We start from the raw sequence: 19,851 nt of genomic DNA on the forward strand, positions 1-19,851 counted from the left end.
TGAGGAACACGCCCCATGGCAGGGGTAAAACAATGATTTCTTGAAATAGCACTGAAATATTTTCATTTTTCTGCTTCAGTCTCTGTACATCCACATCCGTATTTACTTTTTAGGCTGCCCTTACATTTTGAACAGAAATTTCCAGTGAGTAGCCCACAGCAATCCCCAGGAATTTTTCCTAGGTTAATTAAAAACCCAGCAATGTGAATGAAGAGTTTAAATTAATGTCTCATTTGCATTGCCTAAAATATATTTGCTGACGGGGAATTTCACCAGCCGCTTTTGTGGAAGTTCACCGAGTGCTGCAGAGTCACACTGGAGATACTCACAGACTTTTCCAGTTTGTCCTAAATACCACTGTCTCTGCTGTAAGATCTGACATCTAATTGTTCTTTTCCTCACTCTGCTTGTCACGAAACACACCACATACAGACTCTTAATGGGTGCCATTAACCTTTAAGATTTTTGAAATTGTCCATTTTTCTTTTCCCTTGCCAGACAGATGCTTGGCTGGATCAAGTTCTTCCTTTAGCTATTCTTTCTGAGTAATTTTCAATATTTTTTTGTGAAGACCTTTATTAAGACTTAACTAGACCCACTTTCATAGATTATCTCAACATACTATCTTTTATTCAGTACCTTGCTGATGTGATAATATAGATATATATATAAAAATATATGTATATGTGGAGAGAAACTTGTGACTATATTGAGAAAAATCATGCTGCTTAATCTTTCTTTGATCCTGAACTACTTAAATGAACACAATGTATTATTGGTCCCTTTTAGGTCGCATGATGCTTTGTTTAATTGATTTCCTTCTTTGCCTAATACTTCCATTGGTTCTGGTAAGACTCGTTGCTCCACAGGTGATTTTTTTCCTTCCTCCCCAATATTCAGTTGAATGGGTGCAGCCATTTGCAATGGATTTGAAAGTCATATATTTCGTTTGTCTTAACTGAGGAGCCAATCTTTGTATTAATTTTTTAGATATGCTGTACAGTTGAGGTGGCCTAGTCTGAGGTTTATTGAGTGTTTTAATTGTAAAGCCATGTTGAGAGCTCTGATTTTTTTTTCATCTTTACAGCTAACCACAGCCTACAATGAACTGAGCTAGCTCCATGACACTAAATGTGCTCCTCTCCTCTTCTGTTACTCTCAGGCAATGCAATGGATTTACCAGTTCTCTTCCAGGCTTCCTGCTCCCTGGATCTCTACATTCAAAGGACGACCAGTTGGTTTCAATCTCTACCTAAACTCTTCCCTTTATCTACACAGGACATTTTTTCTTGCCTTTCTGCTCCCTAGAAGCACGCGCACTTTGGTAGCGGCTGGGTGAGAGACTCTTGCACGAGTAGAGAATTGCAGCAAGCAGAGTGTCAGACTGGAATGCTGATTTTGTTTCAGGTCCCCATTTCTCACCCTTAAGATCCAAGGGATTGCTTCTTTAGCAAACAGAGCATACTGAAGGACAGGGGGAAAGGGTATGATTTGATTTCCAGCAGCATTCCTTCCTTCCCCCCTCCTCAGCCTTTATACCTCTAAAGAAACTTAACTCAATAAAATAATGGAAAGCCCTTTTTTTTCTTTTTTTTTTTTCTTTTTTTTTTCATCTTTATGCCTCTGGAGCATTTAACTCATCTTCTAAGGTCTATTCTGAGTGCTGACTGCTGCCCTTTGTGCAACTCCAACCTATCCTGTGCTTTTCATCTTTCATCTTTATGAGCCAAAATACTGACCCCAAAATGCAGTTCAATACCACAGATAAGATCTAAATGAAATTATTATGTTGTCAAGATGATGTCTTTTTTAATCCTTTATGGCAAGTTTATTCCTTGATTTGTCACTTAAGACCATACTTAGTTTCCACTAAGTATTCAAAAGCAAATGTGCAGTTTATGCAATTGTTTATTGCAGTGTCCATCAGAAGTCCACTTCCTTAGAGTGAAATGCAACTATTAAAATGCAGACTAATTTACTAATTATAGTTGTTTGAGCCAAATATCACTCCATATATTCATAGTAATTTAATTAATAATTTAAAATATGCTAGCCTGGATTTGCACCCATGTAGTTGAGATCAGTATCTCTAAAAAATATTATTTCATCCTTATAAACTCTTTCAAGAACAGAGAAATAGATATGGCCAGGATGTTCTTGAAAATCTGTTTCAGTCTGGGTTTTTTGCACTAATGTGGTGCATTATTAATACATTGGGTATTGAAATGAACATATATCCTCATGCTTTTTTGCTCTCACTAACTTTTCTATTAGCTATGATCATGAAGGGCGTCTGACCAATGTAACACGTCCCACTGGAGTGGTAACTAGCCTTCATCGAGAAATGGAAAAGTCTATTACCATCGACATTGAGAATTCTAATCGGGATGACGATGTCACGGTCATCACAAATCTCTCCTCTGTGGAGGCTTCCTATACAGTTGTTCAAGGTACCAAAGCACACTTCTCAGCACACCTGCTAACCACACACACAGCCTGAGAAAGCAATTCGCTAACGATTCGTGTCATTAGTGCACTTATGAGCAGGGGGAAACCATATAAGGTTTGCAAGAAAAACTCCCATAAAGCTTATTCCTAAAATGACAGGTCTTCAGGACAGGTAAGAGCCATTTTGCAGTCCTGCTTTGTGTCAAGTATGTATGGTCACTATCTGCTGGGGAAAGTTAGTCCTGCCACTGCCTCTTGGGTCAGGGTCACCTCACCCACTGGCATATTTCTCTGTACTTTCATGCAAAATTGGTCCTGACTTCAGTGCCACAGAGATGCAACCTGACTGCTGGATATGGCTGCCTGGGGGGGGAAATCCTTCTGGAGAGGCTCAGGAAACCTTCTAGTAGAAGAAATCTTCCAAATTTTTACATTGCCATTAATCAGAGTGTAGAACAATCAGGGCAGTGGATGGTGTGGTGCCAGAGATGGCCCTTCCAAGAACAGTGTTACAGCCTGAGCATGGCAGGAGGCAGCAGCAACAGAGGTTCAGAGTTTGTGTAGAGCTTTCCAGCACCACCCAGGCATTGTATCTGATGGAGTGAAGTCAGTTATCAAAGACAGAGTGAAAGGAATTTGGTGAGTGATGGGGCTTTTTTAATTAAGATAAAATGTCACTGGAATGAGAATATCATCATCAAACAATAGTCTCCTCCTGACATAAATGTCAACATTTATAGACTATTCTACTGTGACAGGTCTGGTTACAAAGACTTAATTTCTCTTATACCAGATGATTAATTACGTAGGTGCTGTCCTTCTGTCAGGCAGATATTGATGTGTTGCTGACAGCTGCACACTGTGGCGCTCCATCCTGGCTGAGAGTGGACTTGGCTGTGTCCAACAGCTGGAGAACTGCTTGGCCAGAGGAGCACGGGATTGTTTCTGTAACTCTTCTCTGCCAGAGGCTGGGTGTGCACATCAGGCCAGTGTGGTTCTGGTGAGGAGGCAAGGAGGCAGGAGAGAGAACCACTGTGGCTGCCAGCTTGCACTGCTGGAGCCTCACACCTTGAGGATTTAAAGCCACACTGTAATTCTGTACAAAGCCTCTGCTTGGAGACAGTTTTTAAACAGAGGGAAACAAAAAGAAGAGGCACTTACTTCTTCCTACTTACAAAGAGTCCAGCAATCTTCTTCTTTTTCTTTTTGTCCTGGAGTTTAATGCTTTGTTGTTTATCCAGCAGTTCAGTTTTCAGGAGTTTTTGTTCATATCAGAAATAAATTACGTGGTTCAACACATATCACTGTGCATTTTGATTCACAATTAAGACTGAAGGGAAAACATAATGAAATAAACACAGTATCTCTCTGCAGGCTCACTGCTACACTACTTTTTTTTACATGAATCAGTAACATCTGTAATTTCCACCATAGTACCACGTAAATGGTAATTGCAGGCTGACTTCATTTAACATCAACAGGAGTGCAATAAAAAACCAATCAAATTAAGCTATATGTTTTCTTTATGACTGGAGTAGCTAAATTATTTTCTTTTCATTATTGCTGTAGATCAAGTGAGGAACAGCTACCAGCTCTGTAATAATGGTACTTTGAGAGTGATGTATGCCAATGGCATGAGCATTAGCTTTCACAGCGAACCTCATGTCCTGGCTGGGACTGTGACTCCCACCATAGGACGATGTAATATTTCTCTACCCATGGAAAATGGTTTAAACTCAATTGAATGGCGCCTGAGGAAGGAGCAGATTAAAGGCAAAGTGACAGTGTTTGGAAGAAAGCTCAGGGTAAGTAGAACCTGTTGTTACAATAATCACCTTTTCCTTTTCGGGCAGAAAATTAATTTTTTCATTTTGATGGACATTATTTGTTAAAAATGTACAACTCTGGGATTGTCTTTGGTGTGACACTGTTGGAGAGCTCAGTTGGCTGCATGGGATCATCTACTGCCATGAGCTATAGAGCTTTGTTACTAAAAGTATTCCAAAAGAGATTGGTAAATATACCTAGGATATTACAGATTCACAGAATCATCAGTGTTGGAAGAGACCTTCAAGATCCTTTAGTCCAGCCATTAACCCAGACCCACCATAATTGCCCTAAACTGTATCCCCAAATGCCATATCCAGGTGCTTCTTGAACACATCCAGAGATGGTGACTCCACCACCTCCCTGGGCAACTTATTCCAATGCCTGAACACTCTTCCAGTAAAAAAACGTTTTCACGTATCTAATCTGGACCTCCCCTGGTGCAATTTAAGGCCATTTCCTCTTGTCCTTTCATCTGAGATATGGCAGAAGAGATCGCCCCCCAGCCTGCTACTGCCTTTCAGGGACCTGTAGAGAGCAATTAGGTCTCCCCAAACCAACTTTTCTCCAGATTGAACACCCCCAGCTCCCTCAGCCACTCCTCAAAAGATGTATTCTAGAGCCTCCCCCTTGATTGCCCTGTTCCTGCAGAACACTCTGCCTCTCAAGGGGGTGGGAATCTGAGCACTCAGCACTTGTAAAACTGCCAGGGCAGACTTATCCCGGCTGGTGCTGGGGAGCAAACACAACTACAGCTTGAGCTGCTGCTGTAAAATCCCCCTACAGACTCACTGAGACAGGCATGTTGTGTTTATTCCCTTTCCCAAATGTCACGATGGGAAAATAATTGCCATAATTACAAAATCATAAGCACAGGATAAGGAAGACAGTCAGGTCATGTAATCCATCACCTGCCAAATTAAAGATCTGCTGCATCTGGATTAATCCCATTCTGTGCTTTGCTGGCCTGATTTTCACTGATTTTTTTTGACTGGGCTACTTCAGTATGTGCAGTTTTGGAAGGGCTTTGAGATACTGGGCAGAAAACAAGTGTAGTACTGACCAAGTCCTCATTCTTTTAGCAATTCTTTCAACATCACTGAACGTAAGATACAGTTTAGTGTGTTCAAGATCATATAGCAAATACAATATATGTAAACAATTATGTAATGACTTAGAAAAAAACCCATAATTATTTGGTTGTAAACTTTTATATTTTCCTATTGCTTAACATCTAATTTCCAGGGCTGTGTTAACAAGTCTTTCTTTACTCTCACAAATGCTCAGAATGTACTTCTTGGGGAGAGGGGGAAGGTTAGACAAAAAAATTGAATGAGACTAACAGCTAATCCGTAATGACTAAATTTCATGGCTGTGTAATTGATTTTTGATGTGTTGACCTGCAGCAGTTGATTAGAAGTGGAAAATAGATCAGCTCTGCGTTTTGACTATGTGTTCAAAATAAAAATAAATAGGATGCTGAAATGAAATTGCAGTAATCCGAACTCTCAATACGAAAAATCTAATAGAGGTACTTGTGGTAATTAGCTGAAGTTAAACACATCTTAGTGCTGAAGCCTTGCCTGAGATAGGTTTTCTTGCATCATGTTTATGGAAATCAAAACAATGTTTTATCTAGCAACACCTCAACATTTAATTGTCTGGTGTTAGTTCCTGTAACAATAATCACATACCCATTTAGCTCTTTTAAATGAAAATCACTATGAGATTATCACAAGTTGAGTGGACTAAAAATGAAATTTGAAAACGAGGGAGAAAGCATAGAATTTATTTGCATCTCATTTATTCTAATTCATCTTTATAAATTGTTTAGTGAATGAAGCAGAGCAAGTGTGTTGGAACATTGTGGGGAGCAGGTGGCAAGCAGGGGCAGCTGTGGCACACAGTGACACAGAGCAGGGCACTGCTGCAGAGCTGACAGAGCACCAGGGCCATCTCCTGGAGCCCCAGTTCAGATCCAGTGTGCCTGGAGGGGTGGGCATTCTGTGTGATTCACCTCTTAGCTGAGTACTTCACCTCGCAGTACTCTGAGGAGTGTTTGCTGGAGCCCATGCCCCTGTGCTTCAGTAGTGAAAGGGGGCTTATAAAAAAGATGGGGACAGACGTTTTTAGGGTCTATTGTGATAGGACAAGCTGTGGCAGCTTTAAACTAAGAGAGGGTAGATTTAAACTAGGTATACAGAAGAAATTTCTGCTGAGGGTGGTGAGGCACTGGCACAGGTTGCCCAGAGCAGTGGTAGATGCCCCATTCCTGGAAGCACTGAAGGTCAGGTTGGCAGGGCTCTGCACAGCCTGTTCCAGTTGAAGATGTCCCTGCTCAGTGCAGAGGGGTTGTACTGGCTGATCTTTGAAGGTCCCATCCAACCCAAAGTATTGGATGATTCTGAGTCCTCAGGCAGTGGTGCTGCCTGAGCCCAGGCTCTGCCCATCCATGCTTTAAGCACATCCCAGCAGGACGTGTTGGTCTCTTCACACCTGCCTGGGCACATTTCATGAACCTGAGAAAGGAACTGCACCTTTATCTTACCCCACTCACTGTCTGCTGCTGTTTGATGCAGTACACGTTCAGTGTCTTGCAGCAGTTTCAGATAAAGTCTTGATAAGATTCCTGTCTGAAGAGTTTTTATTATGGTGCAGCATCATGTAAGCGATTTCTGTGGCCAGACCTTTCCAAGGCACAAAGGGCTCGTCCCTACAGCCTCTTCAGCAGCAGCCGAGGGAAAACCAGATGTGCACGTGGGTAGTGAACAAAAGAGAAAGGGCTTGTTGGGTAATCTGCAGTCCTGATACTTGTGACTGCTATTAGTGTTCCCAGGAAGGGTGGGAATTTGTCAGCCTGTGTGGGTTTCTATAATTAATATGATACTGCAATTACAGTCTCTGGTTTTACTTATTTTACAAATGCAAATGAAGTTACTGAATTATCCAAGCAGGTGATACTCGTGTGTGCATCTCCAAGTGATGTTTGCGTGTCTGCACAGCTCTTGTCTGTGTAATCATTTTTAAAACCCTATTTTTAAAACTAATTTTGTTTTCTACGGCAAAACCAAATAACTATTATTATGTTTTTGAGAAAAGAGAGGCTACCTGGAGTCAGACTTTCCTTCATGCAAATTACTACTGCAGTTACTGTAATGGAAGGAATGAACCCCAGAAATCCTGGCTGATTTATGAAGCTTCAGAAGTTACAAAAAACCAAAACAAGCAAAGCCCCCAAAGCTAAAATTCAGTTCATAATCTCTCTGAAAGACATTTTTTTCTCTTTTTAGAAAATCTGCTCAACCTTAAGAACTTGGACTATTTCAGGCATACACTAACCCTTCAATTCTATAGCTAAATGTTTTTGAGAAGTGAAAGCTCTGTTCTGCTGATGAAAAGGGGTTTTTTAATGTCTCTGCCATCAGGGTTGATCCTTCAAAACAAGAGCAATCAGTTGAGAAACTACTGATGTTGAGTTTGGCTTCCCTGGCTTTGTTTTCATTACAAGGGGAGAGCAGAATATGACTTGTTTTGCCACAAGGTGTTTTAAAAAAAATACTCTATCTTTTCTGTGAATCACAGGGCAAGTTGTTGCTGGGATAACCTTAGGGAAAACCCACAGAAAAGAGCTTTTTTTCCTAGTAATTGCCCACTGAGGAAATGCAAACTGTTAAAGAGATTAATTTCATTAATGGAAAAAATTAGGATAATGAGCGATAATTTGAAATAATTATTTCTTTACAAACACAAAATTGTATTAATTTCAAATGTGTCTGTATAACTGAATTTCTACTGAGTTGGTTGTGGTGGGAATTGGGTTTACCCCTGCTAGTGAATATATCTCAGAATAACTTTTATGTCCTCAAGAAAGGCTCAGGGTTAATTTACATATTTTTTGATGTACAGTTTAATTTTGGTAAGAGGAAACGTTGCTTAATCAAAGCCACTGGAAAATATAAGCTAAAGAACAAATTCCCAGAAACTGATGAATACTGTTTAAGCAGTCATTGCACTGAAATTATATCTAATTTAAAAACTTCTACTTTCTTAATGATGCACCTACAATTAAATTACTTAAGAAGCTTTATCAGATTACAGCATTAGCCTGAATTCTTTGGCTTACTCCCCAGTGAATATATTTATGTATCTCTCATTATAGAACTCTCACTAGGAGCCTCCTCATTTGGCATTCTTATTCTCCTTTGCCTCTGTTTTGCTCTTTTATTAAAAAAAAAAAAAAATCTAGCACTGAAACACTTCTTGCTGTACTTTGAATGAAAATTTTAAAAAAAGAGGAGTTGGGGGTGAAGAAAAATACTTAACCTAATTGTTTAGCACCTTTGCTTTCAACACTTGAAGTCCATCTTTCCCAACCTGTATGATCAGTATTTTTAAGCCCATCCCACGTGAAGAATCTGTTGAATATTTGGAAAGTAAGCAAAGAAAATAGTAAATGAACAAATTCTAAGCAGGGTGTTGCAATTACAGAAGCCAAGTGGCTAAACCTCAATGAAGGCACAAAAATTTCTTCTGTTGTTCTTAAAGTGATTGTAGGGGAAAAGGGGAAAGAAATTTGATAGCAGAAATACAAAACCAAAAGAAAAACAGTAGAAAAGTAAAACAGAACAAGTAGAAAAATATTCCATGCAGAATAATTTGTTTCTCTGCACTTTAAGACCAAGGTGTGCACAGTGTCTGTCTGTTCTGTCCATAAGAGAAGCCTTTCTCTGTAGGATATCATCTCCCACGTTGCAGGAGATGGGAAATACCCCAGTAGAAACTCAAAAAAATTTGAATGCGCTACTAAGTAGAAAGCAAAAGCCAGTGAACAGGAATCCTACACTATTCCCAAAGGATTTCCCTGTTGTGCATCCTGTTTTCCCCGCTGTAAATCCAGAGGGACGGCGTGCCCACCACGCACTGAGTGCAGCCTCCTTTCCTTCCGCAGGTGCACGGCAGGAACTTGCTGTCCATCGACTACGACCGCAACATCCGCACGGAGAAGATCTACGACGACCACCGGAAATTCACGCTGCGCATCATTTACGACCAGCTGGGCCGGCCCTTCCTGTGGCTGCCCAGCAGTGGCCTGGCTGCTGTCAACGTGTCCTATTTCTTCAACGGGCGCCTGGCGGGGCTGCAGCGCGGGGCCATGAGCGAGAGGACGGATATCGATAAGCAGGGCAGGATCGTGTCGCGCATGTTCGCCGACGGCAAAGTGTGGAGCTACACCTACCTGGAAAACGTAGGTGCTGGTGTGTCACCTCCTGACACGAGCTACGAGGACACAAAGTTCTATCCGGCTTCATAACACGTAACACACACACACAAAGTAGCTAAAAATTGATGTATCCCAGCTGTTAACAATCCCTTTGTACCTGGTCCCAAAATTCCTTATTTTTCAATTAGTCAACTGCATATAACTAATTCTTAATGGGAGATACTTTGTTCATGGTTTCTGTCTTTTAATATTTTCCTGCCATAGAATGGCAAAAAATTAACACAGTGAAATGGGCTTAATTAAGCCCAAAAATGCATGACTAAACCTGACAAAAGGTTCATGTAGAAACAGGAAATTCATCTCTAATTGTTTATTAAATGAAAGTATGGTCGTGCATTTTTACTTAGCCTAATTAGCACACTTCAGTCATAAAAGTGTCTTAAATAAAGCAAAGCCACATATTGTTTTTCTTTTCCTTTCTTGTTGTTCTAAGTAAACCAGAGCTGATGTTCTCTGCTTAGTTTCTCACATATTTCACAGTAACAGTTGTGAATTACAACTGCTGGCAGAAAGATAAATCAAGTCATTTATCTAGCTCCTCTGCATTCCCCAGGAAAAAAAAAAATAAAAAAAAGTCCTCCTACAGGGAGGACAGCTCACAGGTTGCTAACCTACACTTTCTCTGGAGCGTCAGCATATTGATTTCCAAGGAGCAGATCCTCTCATCTGGCAATGTGACAATATTCCTGAGCAGCTCTGTGCCTCTGACTAGTCTATGTGATCCTCTCTGCGCTCATTTAACATTAGTGCCTCTCCAGTAAACTTTTCTTCAGTGCCCTCTCTCAGGCCACATGCTGATAGCTGGTAAGTGTTTGTTGTTGTTTTCCCTGCAGTCGATGGTGCTGCTGCTGCAGAGTCAGCGACAGTACATCTTCGAGTACGACTCCTCGGACCGCCTGCACGCCGTCACCATGCCCAGCGTGGCTCGGCACAGCATGTCCACTCACACCTCCGTCGGCTACATCAGGAATATCTATAACCCCCCCGAAAGCAACGCCTCCGTCATTTTTGATTACAGCGATGACGGGAGGATTCTGAAAACATCGTTTTTAGGTACTGGCCGACAAGTCTTCTACAAGTATGGAAAGCTATCCAAGCTGTCTGAAATTGTTTATGACAGCACAGCGGTTACTTTTGGATATGACGAAACTACAGGTGTCCTAAAAATGGTGAATTTGCAAAGTGGAGGATTTTCTTGTACAATTCGCTATCGGAAAATTGGTCCTCTTGTTGACAAACAAATCTACAGGTTCTCTGAAGAAGGAATGGTCAATGCAAGGTTTGATTACACATATCACGACAACAGCTTCCGAATTGCAAGCATCAAACCCATCATAAGTGAGACGCCTCTTCCAGTTGACCTTTACCGTTACGATGAGATTTCTGGCAAAGTAGAGCATTTTGGCAAATTTGGAGTTATTTATTATGACATAAACCAAATTATCACTACAGCAGTTATGACGCTGAGCAAGCACTTTGATACCCACGGGCGCATTAAAGAAGTGCAGTACGAAATGTTCCGGTCCCTGATGTACTGGATGACTGTGCAGTATGACAGCATGGGAAGGGTCACCAAAAGGGAGCTCAAACTCGGCCCCTACGCCAACACGACCAAGTACACCTATGACTATGATGGAGACGGGCAACTGCAGAGCGTGGCAGTCAATGACAGGCCCACCTGGCGCTACAGCTACGACCTGAACGGGAACCTCCATCTCCTGAATCCTGGAAACAGCGTCCGACTGATGCCGCTGCGCTATGACCTCAGGGACAGGATCACGCGCCTGGGGGACATCCCGTACAAGATCGATGATGACGGGTTCCTGTGGCAGCGGGGAGCGGATGTGTTTGAGTACAACTCCAAAGGGCTCCTGACAAGAGCTTACAACAAAGCAAACGGGTGGAGTGTTCAGTACCGCTACGATGGACTGGGCCGAAGGGCTTCCTGCAAGACCAACCTGGGGCATCATCTACAGTACTTCTATGCTGATCTTCACAACCCAACAAGGGTAACTCATGTCTACAACCATTCCAACTCTGAAATTACCTCTTTGTACTACGATCTGCAAGGCCACCTCTTTGCAATGGAGAGCAGCAGTGGGGAAGAGTATTATGTGGCCTCTGATAACACAGGCACTCCATTAGCCGTGTTCAGCATCAATGGCCTCATGATCAAACAGCTCCAGTACACGGCCTATGGGGAGATCTATTACGACTCTAATCCAGATTTCCAGCTGGTCATTGGGTTCCACGGAGGGCTGTACGATCCTTTAACCAAACTTGTGCACTTTACCCAAAGGGACTATGATGTACTGGCTGGGCGCTGGACATCTCCTGATTACACCATGTGGAAAAATATTGGCAAGGAACCTGCTCCTTTCAATCTGTACATGTTCAAGAGTAACAACCCTCTCAGCAATGAGCTGGATCTAAAGAATTATGTAACAGGTGAGACTTCTTCACATTGATTCATACATAGCACTACAGCTTGGAAGCTGATTTGGAAAAGAAATCCAGCTTCTCCTTACTAGCCCTTTGCTCAATCCTCCCATCACATTTGAGTCATTTTCCTTTCTTGTGCTATGAAAAGGACTGGATATTTCTGATTTCTTGATACTGCCCTTCCCTGAACGAAGGACTCTAAGTGAGAAGCTATGATGAATTATGGAGGGAAAAAATAAAAATAAGTTTGCCTGAATATAAAATTTCAGCACAGCCATAGTGCTCTTCGTATTGAATTAGTACTGTATAAAGATGCGTTCATTCTAATTCTGTATTGAGAAAAGTGAAGTCATGTATAGAAATCACTGGCAGGTTGGTTCAGAATCACAAACCAGAACTGCTCCGATCCGCTTCTTTCAGGGCTACTTTCAAAATGAACTACTGACTGAGCCCATGGGCACATTATGAATTAGCACCAATAATGGATTTAATTAAACCTCTTTTTTCCATTTAACTTTTAATATGCAAACAGTCTTCAGTCTTTAAAATTAAATCCTTGATGTTTTTAAAGATTATTTCATCCTGAAAGACTAATAAATGTTATGGATCGTGCAGAGCCGAGAAACAAAAGTAATTTTGATCACACATGTTAGAATTGGGTAAAACTTGTAACCCTTTCTGAATTAGGAATAATTTTTCACTTAGTAACATCACACAGTACTTGAACTAACTGCTGGCAGTTTCTAAAAGGAGAGGTAATTAATATGTCTTCAGGAAAAGCTTTTTTTCAGAATAGAATATGCAGTATACAATAATTAGAGTAGTGATACCATTTTTAAAAAGGAATGATCTTAATTTTAGCAGTGATTTGAATTTCAAGAAAAGTGTGCATCTTCTTCAAAGGAAATCATAGCAAGTTTCATTAGTACATTGCAACCTAATAGTAGGTGTAACACACCACAGGTTCTAGTGGAGCTACTTTGCAGTTAGGAGATAATGCAATTTGTATCTGATAGTGTGAAAATACTGGTGACTAAAATTACCTTGGGATCAAATTCTGTTTTCCTAAATTCAACAAAAGTCCTATTTTCATCCACCACCCTTTGATTTTGATTTTCAATATCATCTTATTGTATTTTGCCACATTGTGAAATTGTATTTATTTAATTTATCCATCCACTAGATGAAATCTAATAAGATAAATTGCATTTAGGCACAACACACACCTTGTAGTCTGTAAAAATACTTCATCGGTGGTGCAGATATTTGTTGCTGTAGGACCAAACAGATTATCTTCGACAAGAAGTGATTATGGTGGCACCTTTGTTGTCATAGTTTAAAAAGAAAACAAAGAACAAAAAAAACCCACCAAAAACCCTCCCCCCCATCCATTCTTACTGTTAACCCTGACACTGCTTTATTTACAGGTTTTGCTGAAAACAAATTTCTGTAGCAATTGCAGTGCTGCAAAGCACATTAGCTCTGCAAAACAGTAACTGTTTTGTATATAGGTCCTCCTCTGGTTTCTGTGGAATTAGAGCGGCCTAGTGAATTGTTCAGGAGATGCCATCTTACCATAAATTAGATTGAAGCCTTATAAGGAGCAGTAAGCCTGTGCTGTCCAAAGGTTCAGGAAAAATACAGTCAGCACCGTGTGATGGGAGGTGGATACAGTTACCTTTGTAGAGGCAGAGTATTTTACTACTTATTTTAGAATAAGAATGGCTAAGAAAAAAAGGATTTTTGGGGAAAACAGGCTTTGCAACAGCTCAGCTCACAGAAGTGGCAATAGCAGCATCAGGAGCCAGTGTAGGCCAGCGAGAAGAGATGGCCACTGGGAAAGACAGGAGAGGTTTTTAAGAAAAAGTGCTCATGAATTCAGGAAACTGGAATGTAAAATGGGGTCATAGACTCTTTTCTTTTTTGTTAAAAGCGTCATTTGGATAGCTAAAATACATCATTAGTTCTTAATACCTGCTGAGTGAGAATTACTGTTATTAACTTAGTTACTTAACTTTTTCAGCTAGATCTGAGGGGAGAGTTTTCCCGGTTGAACCCACATCTGCAACTTGCCGAGGCTCACCTCAGAGCTGAGCTGTAACCCTCCCACACAGCTCCTATTTTCCCTGGAGGGATGGGGAGGATACTCTTGGTGCCTAAATTTAGACATCTGATTTACAAGTCTAGCTTCTCACTGCTTTTAATGGAGCCTCCTGAGACCCGATGACTGCTGATAGAAGTAGGACATAGAAGAGAAGCCATGACTTTCCCCAAAGGACTTTGCAGATGTTTTTAGAGTGTTAACCTAATAAAACATCATTATACAATACAGTTTATAGGTTACATATAGTAGCCGCATCAGAAGGTGTCAGAGATGGAACAAGTACTGCATACTGTAAAATGTTTGGATAATTCATGTGCTCTAATGGAAAAGAATGAAAGAGCTGGTATATCCCTGATGAATTATTTAGGGTAAATTCAACCCAGTATTTCCTGTGCCTGTTCATGGTGGATTTCTACAGTTCTGTAAAGTTCCACACTATAATATTAATTGTGACTTCAGTTGCTACTTTAAATTAAGGATGTCAAAGATGGATTTCCTAATTTATTTCCTCTATTTGTTACACATGTGTGTTTCTCACTTGGCTGCTTTCTTTTGATTTTTAGATGTCAAGAGCTGGTTGGTGATGTTTGGATTTCAGCTTAGCAACATCATTCCTGGTTTCCCCAGAGCAAAAATGTACTTTGTGTCACCACCATACGAGCTGTCTGAGAGTCAAGCATGTGAAAATGGACAGGTAGGCAGAACTATTAAGTTACTTTTTTGGATAAATCTGCCCCACTCTATGGATAGAATTGCTGGCTCTTCTGTAGTTACACAGAAGGCCAAGCATTTAATTCAGTGTAAAGTGAAGTGGGTATAGCTAGATTTTATACTAATGAACATATGCCTTTCTTGCCAGCCTTCGTTGTTACCATAATTACAGTGTCATTAGTTTGTCTTTTATTGAGTTATTCCTTGATTAACAAGTTGTAACTTGATTAACTTGATTAGCAATGACAAAGGGAGACTTTGTCAGGGTGATTTATCATCTCTTGTACCTCTGGTAAAACCATCCTAATAATGTGTTGCAATAAGCTTAGGTTGGTACTTGTTTTACTGGTAAAAAAGGGTTCTACTTCTCATCCTGTAAGAGGTTTTCTTACCATTTTTTGTCATTTTTCTAGTTAGAGGTTTTGATTTGCTACTCCGTTTAACTTCAGTTACAGCATTTGTAGTTACTTTTCAGGTTAAGGGTGCACAATAGTATATGGGTTTAACTTTTATAATAAATTCCAATCCATTAATAAACTTTAGAAGAGTACTAGGCCAATTCCAAACCTACTCTTTGCTAGACTTACTTCATTTTTGTGGTAATACAATGGAAATTATCATATAAACCTGGGCATACCACCTCCTCAGGCTTCTAAGTCATTTGAGAGTCCAAACCCCCTCTTCAAGAAGCTTTGGCGCTTTTGGGCCCAAATTTCATCTATTTTCAAAAAAAATTTACATTCATAAGCATTTTACTTATATATACTGGTTGAAATCTCTGGGGAAAAGTGTCCACAAATTAAATGCCACCTTTTAATACATTAATTCTGTTTGCTTTCAGCTCTGATTAAAATTGTGCTAGACTTGGGTCTTTCTTATTCTTGTACTGGGCATTATATGATTGGCCAAAATTGCAAAGTGTGGTGCATATATGCTACAGAGGGTGATGAGAAATATTTTATTTGGTCTTACAGATGACAGAATAATTTGCTGAATGAGTAATTTACCTGATTCTGAACAAGAGATAGATGGATGGATGGATGGATGGATGGATGGATGGATGGATGGATAACTGAGGGTGGTCTTTTGAAGTATAGAACTTATCTCTGCATGTCTTTCCTTTAAAAAAGCAAAGCAAAGATCATTATTTGTCTCTGAAATGAGTATTGTTCAGACCTGCATCTTCTTTGGTGTTTTGTTTTGTTTTGTTTTGCTCTCCCCAGCTAATTACAGGAGTGCAGCAGACAACAGAACGACACAACCAGGCTTTCATGGCTCTGGAGGGACAGGTCATATCTAAAAGATTACATGCCAAAATTAGAGAAAAAGCAGGTCACTGGTTCGCCACAAGCACTCCCATCGTGGGGAAAGGAATCATGTTTGCCGTGAAGGAAGGCCGTGTAACCACTGGCGTTTCCAGCATAGCCACAGACGACAGCAGGAAAATCGCCTCTGTCCTGAACGGCGCTCACTACCTGGAGAAGATGCACTACAGCATCGAGGGCAAGGACACCCACTACTTCGTGAAGGTCGGCTCGGCCGACAGCGACCTCGTCACCCTGGCCATGACCAGCGGGAGGAAGGTCCTGGACAGCGGCATCAACGTCACCGTCTCCCAGCCCACGCTGCTCGTCAGCGGGAGGACTCGAAGGTTTACGAATGTTGAGTTTCAGCATTCCACCCTGCTGATCAACATCCGCTACGGACTGACCGCCGACACGCTGGACGAGGAGAAGGCCAGAGTGTTAGACCAGGCTCGGCAGCGAGCCCTGGCCTCGGCCTGGGCCAAGGAGCAGCAGAAGGCGCGGGACGGACGAGAGGGCAGCCGCGTATGGACAGACGGAGAGAGGCAGCAGCTCCTGAACACGGGAAGGGTTCAAGGTTACGAGGGATATTATGTCCTGCCTGTGGAGCAGTACCCAGAGCTAGCAGACAGTAGCAGCAACATCCAGTTTTTAAGACAGAATGAAATGGGAAAGAGGTAACAAATTAACCTGCTGTCATCCTTTGCTGGATGAATCAGTAGTCATAACTGTTATCTCCTCTCCTAAGGAGATGAAGACCTAAATGGGGCACTAGGCTGAGCTACTCTGGGATAGGAAGTGGCAAAAAAGCTCATATTTTTTGAGTTAAATGCTACTGTTCAAGTGATTAAAAACCACATCCTGAAGTGGACTAAAGCCAGACTGAAAACTCTTAACCGTACAAATTAAAAAGTACCCCTGAAATATTACCCACTTGTTCTGGGTCTAAAGAAAAACAAAAAGAAGGCCTCGTATTGTATTACCTCACTCCATTCACACGTGAGCAAACTAAGAAATCCAAGTGGGCCACTTTCACTAACCAGCTGATGAAACACAGATGATTCAGACTGCTTGTTTGATAAATATCCAAGAGGTTTTCATTTAAAGCAAAATACAGGTGCATTTAAAACATGACTTTGGGGTGATTTGTGTGTAGCAACTGGAGGACAAATGAAATGCAAGTGAGAGCGCACTGGAAATAGCAAAGGAAAATATATTTAAAAGTAACAAAACCACACTTGCACTCTGACCCTCCACTTGTCTGGCTTGAAGCTTAACTTATTCAAAGAGGGCAGAGTGTAAAGTTACATTCAAAATGGTGGCTATAAATCACTACAGATAAATTTCATACTCTGTTTGTCTTTGAAGATTTCCATTGTGGACAGTATAACACAGTTACAGGGTGTAGTCTGTTTAGATTCAGTAGTTTGTTGGTATCAGTTCCAGTAGAGCTGTGGGCATTGTGTTACACTATTGCAAATGGGCACCACGTCAGATCACCCTGTACATACATCAGCCAGAAGGCACAATCACTGTTTCAGATTTAAAAATTATTAGTGTGTTTGTTTGGTCAAGAAACTGAGACAATCACATTACGGTCACCACAAAAAAAACAAAAAAAAAAGAAAAAAAAAAGTCTAATAAGAACTTTGGTACAAGAACTTTTTTGTAATATACATGTATGAATTGTTCATTGAGTTTTTATATTAATTTTAATTTGCTGCTAAGCAAAGACTAGAGACAGGCAAAGATAATTTATGGCAAAGTGTTTAAATTGTTTATACATAAATAAAGTCTCTAAAACTCCTGTGAATTAGTTGTCTTCCATTGCAAAATCTTGTAAAAGTGATTCATGTCTGGCTGTCATCTAATGCACACAGCATTTTATATGTGGAAATGACTTCTTGTGGTTCCATGGATCCTGCAGGCGGCTGGTCCTTTGATCTCTAGGCAAGCAAAGTCCTTCACACACATCACCCAAAAATCTCCTTAGGACACAGGAGAAAATTGGTAAATGCTTTAAAAACTCTCTCTCTGTACCTCATGACTAGCAACCCTCAAACTGCTGTGTTTCAATTCTGGAATTAGTTTAATTGCACTGAAGTAACCTCTAAACAGTTTGAAAGAGTAGTAACATAATATTAAATGGTACATGCAAGACTGTGCTGTGAGCCAGGAAGTCTCCATGAAATCTGTCTTCTTTGGGAGATTGCTTATTTCTACCACATTTAAAAATGGGAGGTAAGATCAAAGACCCTCTTCTAAGCAAACAGTCACTCCTGGTGATGATAAAAGGGAGCCATCCATCACCCAGAGCCCTGCCGCTTTAATCTCATTTAAGTATGTAGCTGGGGAGCTCTACTTAATTTTGAGAACAGTTTTGCTTTTGGGGTTGCAAATGAGGTTTTTAATGATTCATGATACCAACAGAGATGCTCGAGTTGATTATGGGCATAAATTCACTCCAGTGCATTTTTAAAGCCGAACAGTTCAGTGCCTGTGTGGTGCAACACTCAGAAAGCACATTCAATTTTTTCTGTGCAAACAAGAGCCACACTGCTCTGACCAGGGGTTACACCTACATGTTCACCCCATGGGCAACCCCAGCCCTGTTACTCATCCTCTGAAGATGAAGTCTGGCTGCATTTTCTGATTTAAGTCCTGATTGTCCATCAAGGCAGGTGTTTTCTTTGCTGAAGGGCTTGGAGTGCTGTTACATTAGTCTGTTCTTTACAAGTGAAATCTCTTAAGGAAGTGTTTTTTTAATGGAGGCATAAAACATGAAATCACAAGGTGGAGACACTTTACATTACTGCAGTTTGTCTGGATTACCTGGTAAACTGCTTAGCTCATTTTTTGGGATAGAATTTTTCTTGCAATTTGAGAGGGTTGAAATGAAAACCTGTTGCATAGTCCCCAGTGTCCTTCATTCTGTTACCATTCTCCTAAAGCTGAAAGTCTTCAGAACTGGAGATTCTGCTACTTCAAAAGGGAACTCAGTTAAGCTAAAAGGGAAGCATGCTTTGAATATTAATGGCTATCAGAGGAGATGTAACAAATTTCAGGGGATGCACTCCCTACTCATCTCCTTTGCAACTAACATACACCATCAGGATGTTCCTAAACACAGTTTTGGGAGGTGCTGCTAAATTCTCACCAGAGATCATCAATCCAGGGCTAGCTGTAGTTTCCAAAACCTGTGTGCAGCTTAGTACAGGTCCTGTGGGAAGCCCCAGCAAAATACTTGAGCTCTGAGGCCCTGCTTCCCATCGTGCTGGAGCTGACCGAGGTCACTCCCAGCTCTGCCCCTCAGCTCTGCTGCTTCACTTGCCTTGTGTCCCATACAGTACATGGACTACACAGCCTGTCCTTCTGGCAAGTAAACTGCACTGTATCTAGTGACTTAGAGAACCTTGTGTGGTGCACCAAAGAGATTGGAGGAACTGCTGTATTTTTTGTAATTATGACAAAACAGCAAAATTCTCTCATGTCTGGAAAAAACAGCTGACTGGTAGAGCCCATCCTAAAGGGGTTTTCACTTAACAAATGAGGGAGGTAACTGGACTGGTGTGGCCATGGCCAGCTCTCTTGTGGTCCCATCTGGGTTTCCAATTTCTTAAGACATCTGTTTCTCCCTCTTTCTTTCTACAACCTTCCTTTTCCTCACCTGCCTCAAACTGGTATCTCCCGTTCCTCTCAAAGCTCTTGCTTTTCCTCTCTCTTCCTTGCTACAC

General features: G+C 41.0%; 1 protein-coding gene across 5 annotated transcripts in view; it reads left to right on the top strand.

Annotated features, from left to right (window-relative positions):
* TENM2 (teneurin transmembrane protein 2) overlaps positions 1–17,930 on the top strand; it is a 742,100-nt gene extending 724,170 nt beyond the window's left edge. For all 5 annotated transcript variants that reach the window (XM_032124698.1, XM_032124699.1, XM_032124697.1 and 2 more), the window contains 6 exons: positions 2,275–2,450; positions 4,018–4,253; positions 9,224–9,520; positions 10,390–12,004; positions 14,666–14,796; positions 16,037–17,930. In XM_032124698.1, coding sequence (XP_031980589.1) covers positions 2,275–2,450; positions 4,018–4,253; positions 9,224–9,520; positions 10,390–12,004; positions 14,666–14,796; positions 16,037–16,798 — 3,217 coding nt within the window. In that variant the 3' untranslated portion in view covers positions 16,799–17,930. The remainder of the gene's footprint in view (positions 1–2,274; positions 2,451–4,017; positions 4,254–9,223; positions 9,521–10,389; positions 12,005–14,665; positions 14,797–16,036) is intronic.
* The last annotated feature ends 1,921 nt before the right edge of the window (positions 17,931–19,851 follow it).

Source organism: Corvus moneduloides, chromosome 15, assembly GCF_009650955.1.
Source record: "Corvus moneduloides isolate bCorMon1 chromosome 15, bCorMon1.pri, whole genome shotgun sequence".
NCBI classification, from domain to species: Eukaryota; Metazoa; Chordata; class Aves; order Passeriformes; family Corvidae; genus Corvus; species Corvus moneduloides.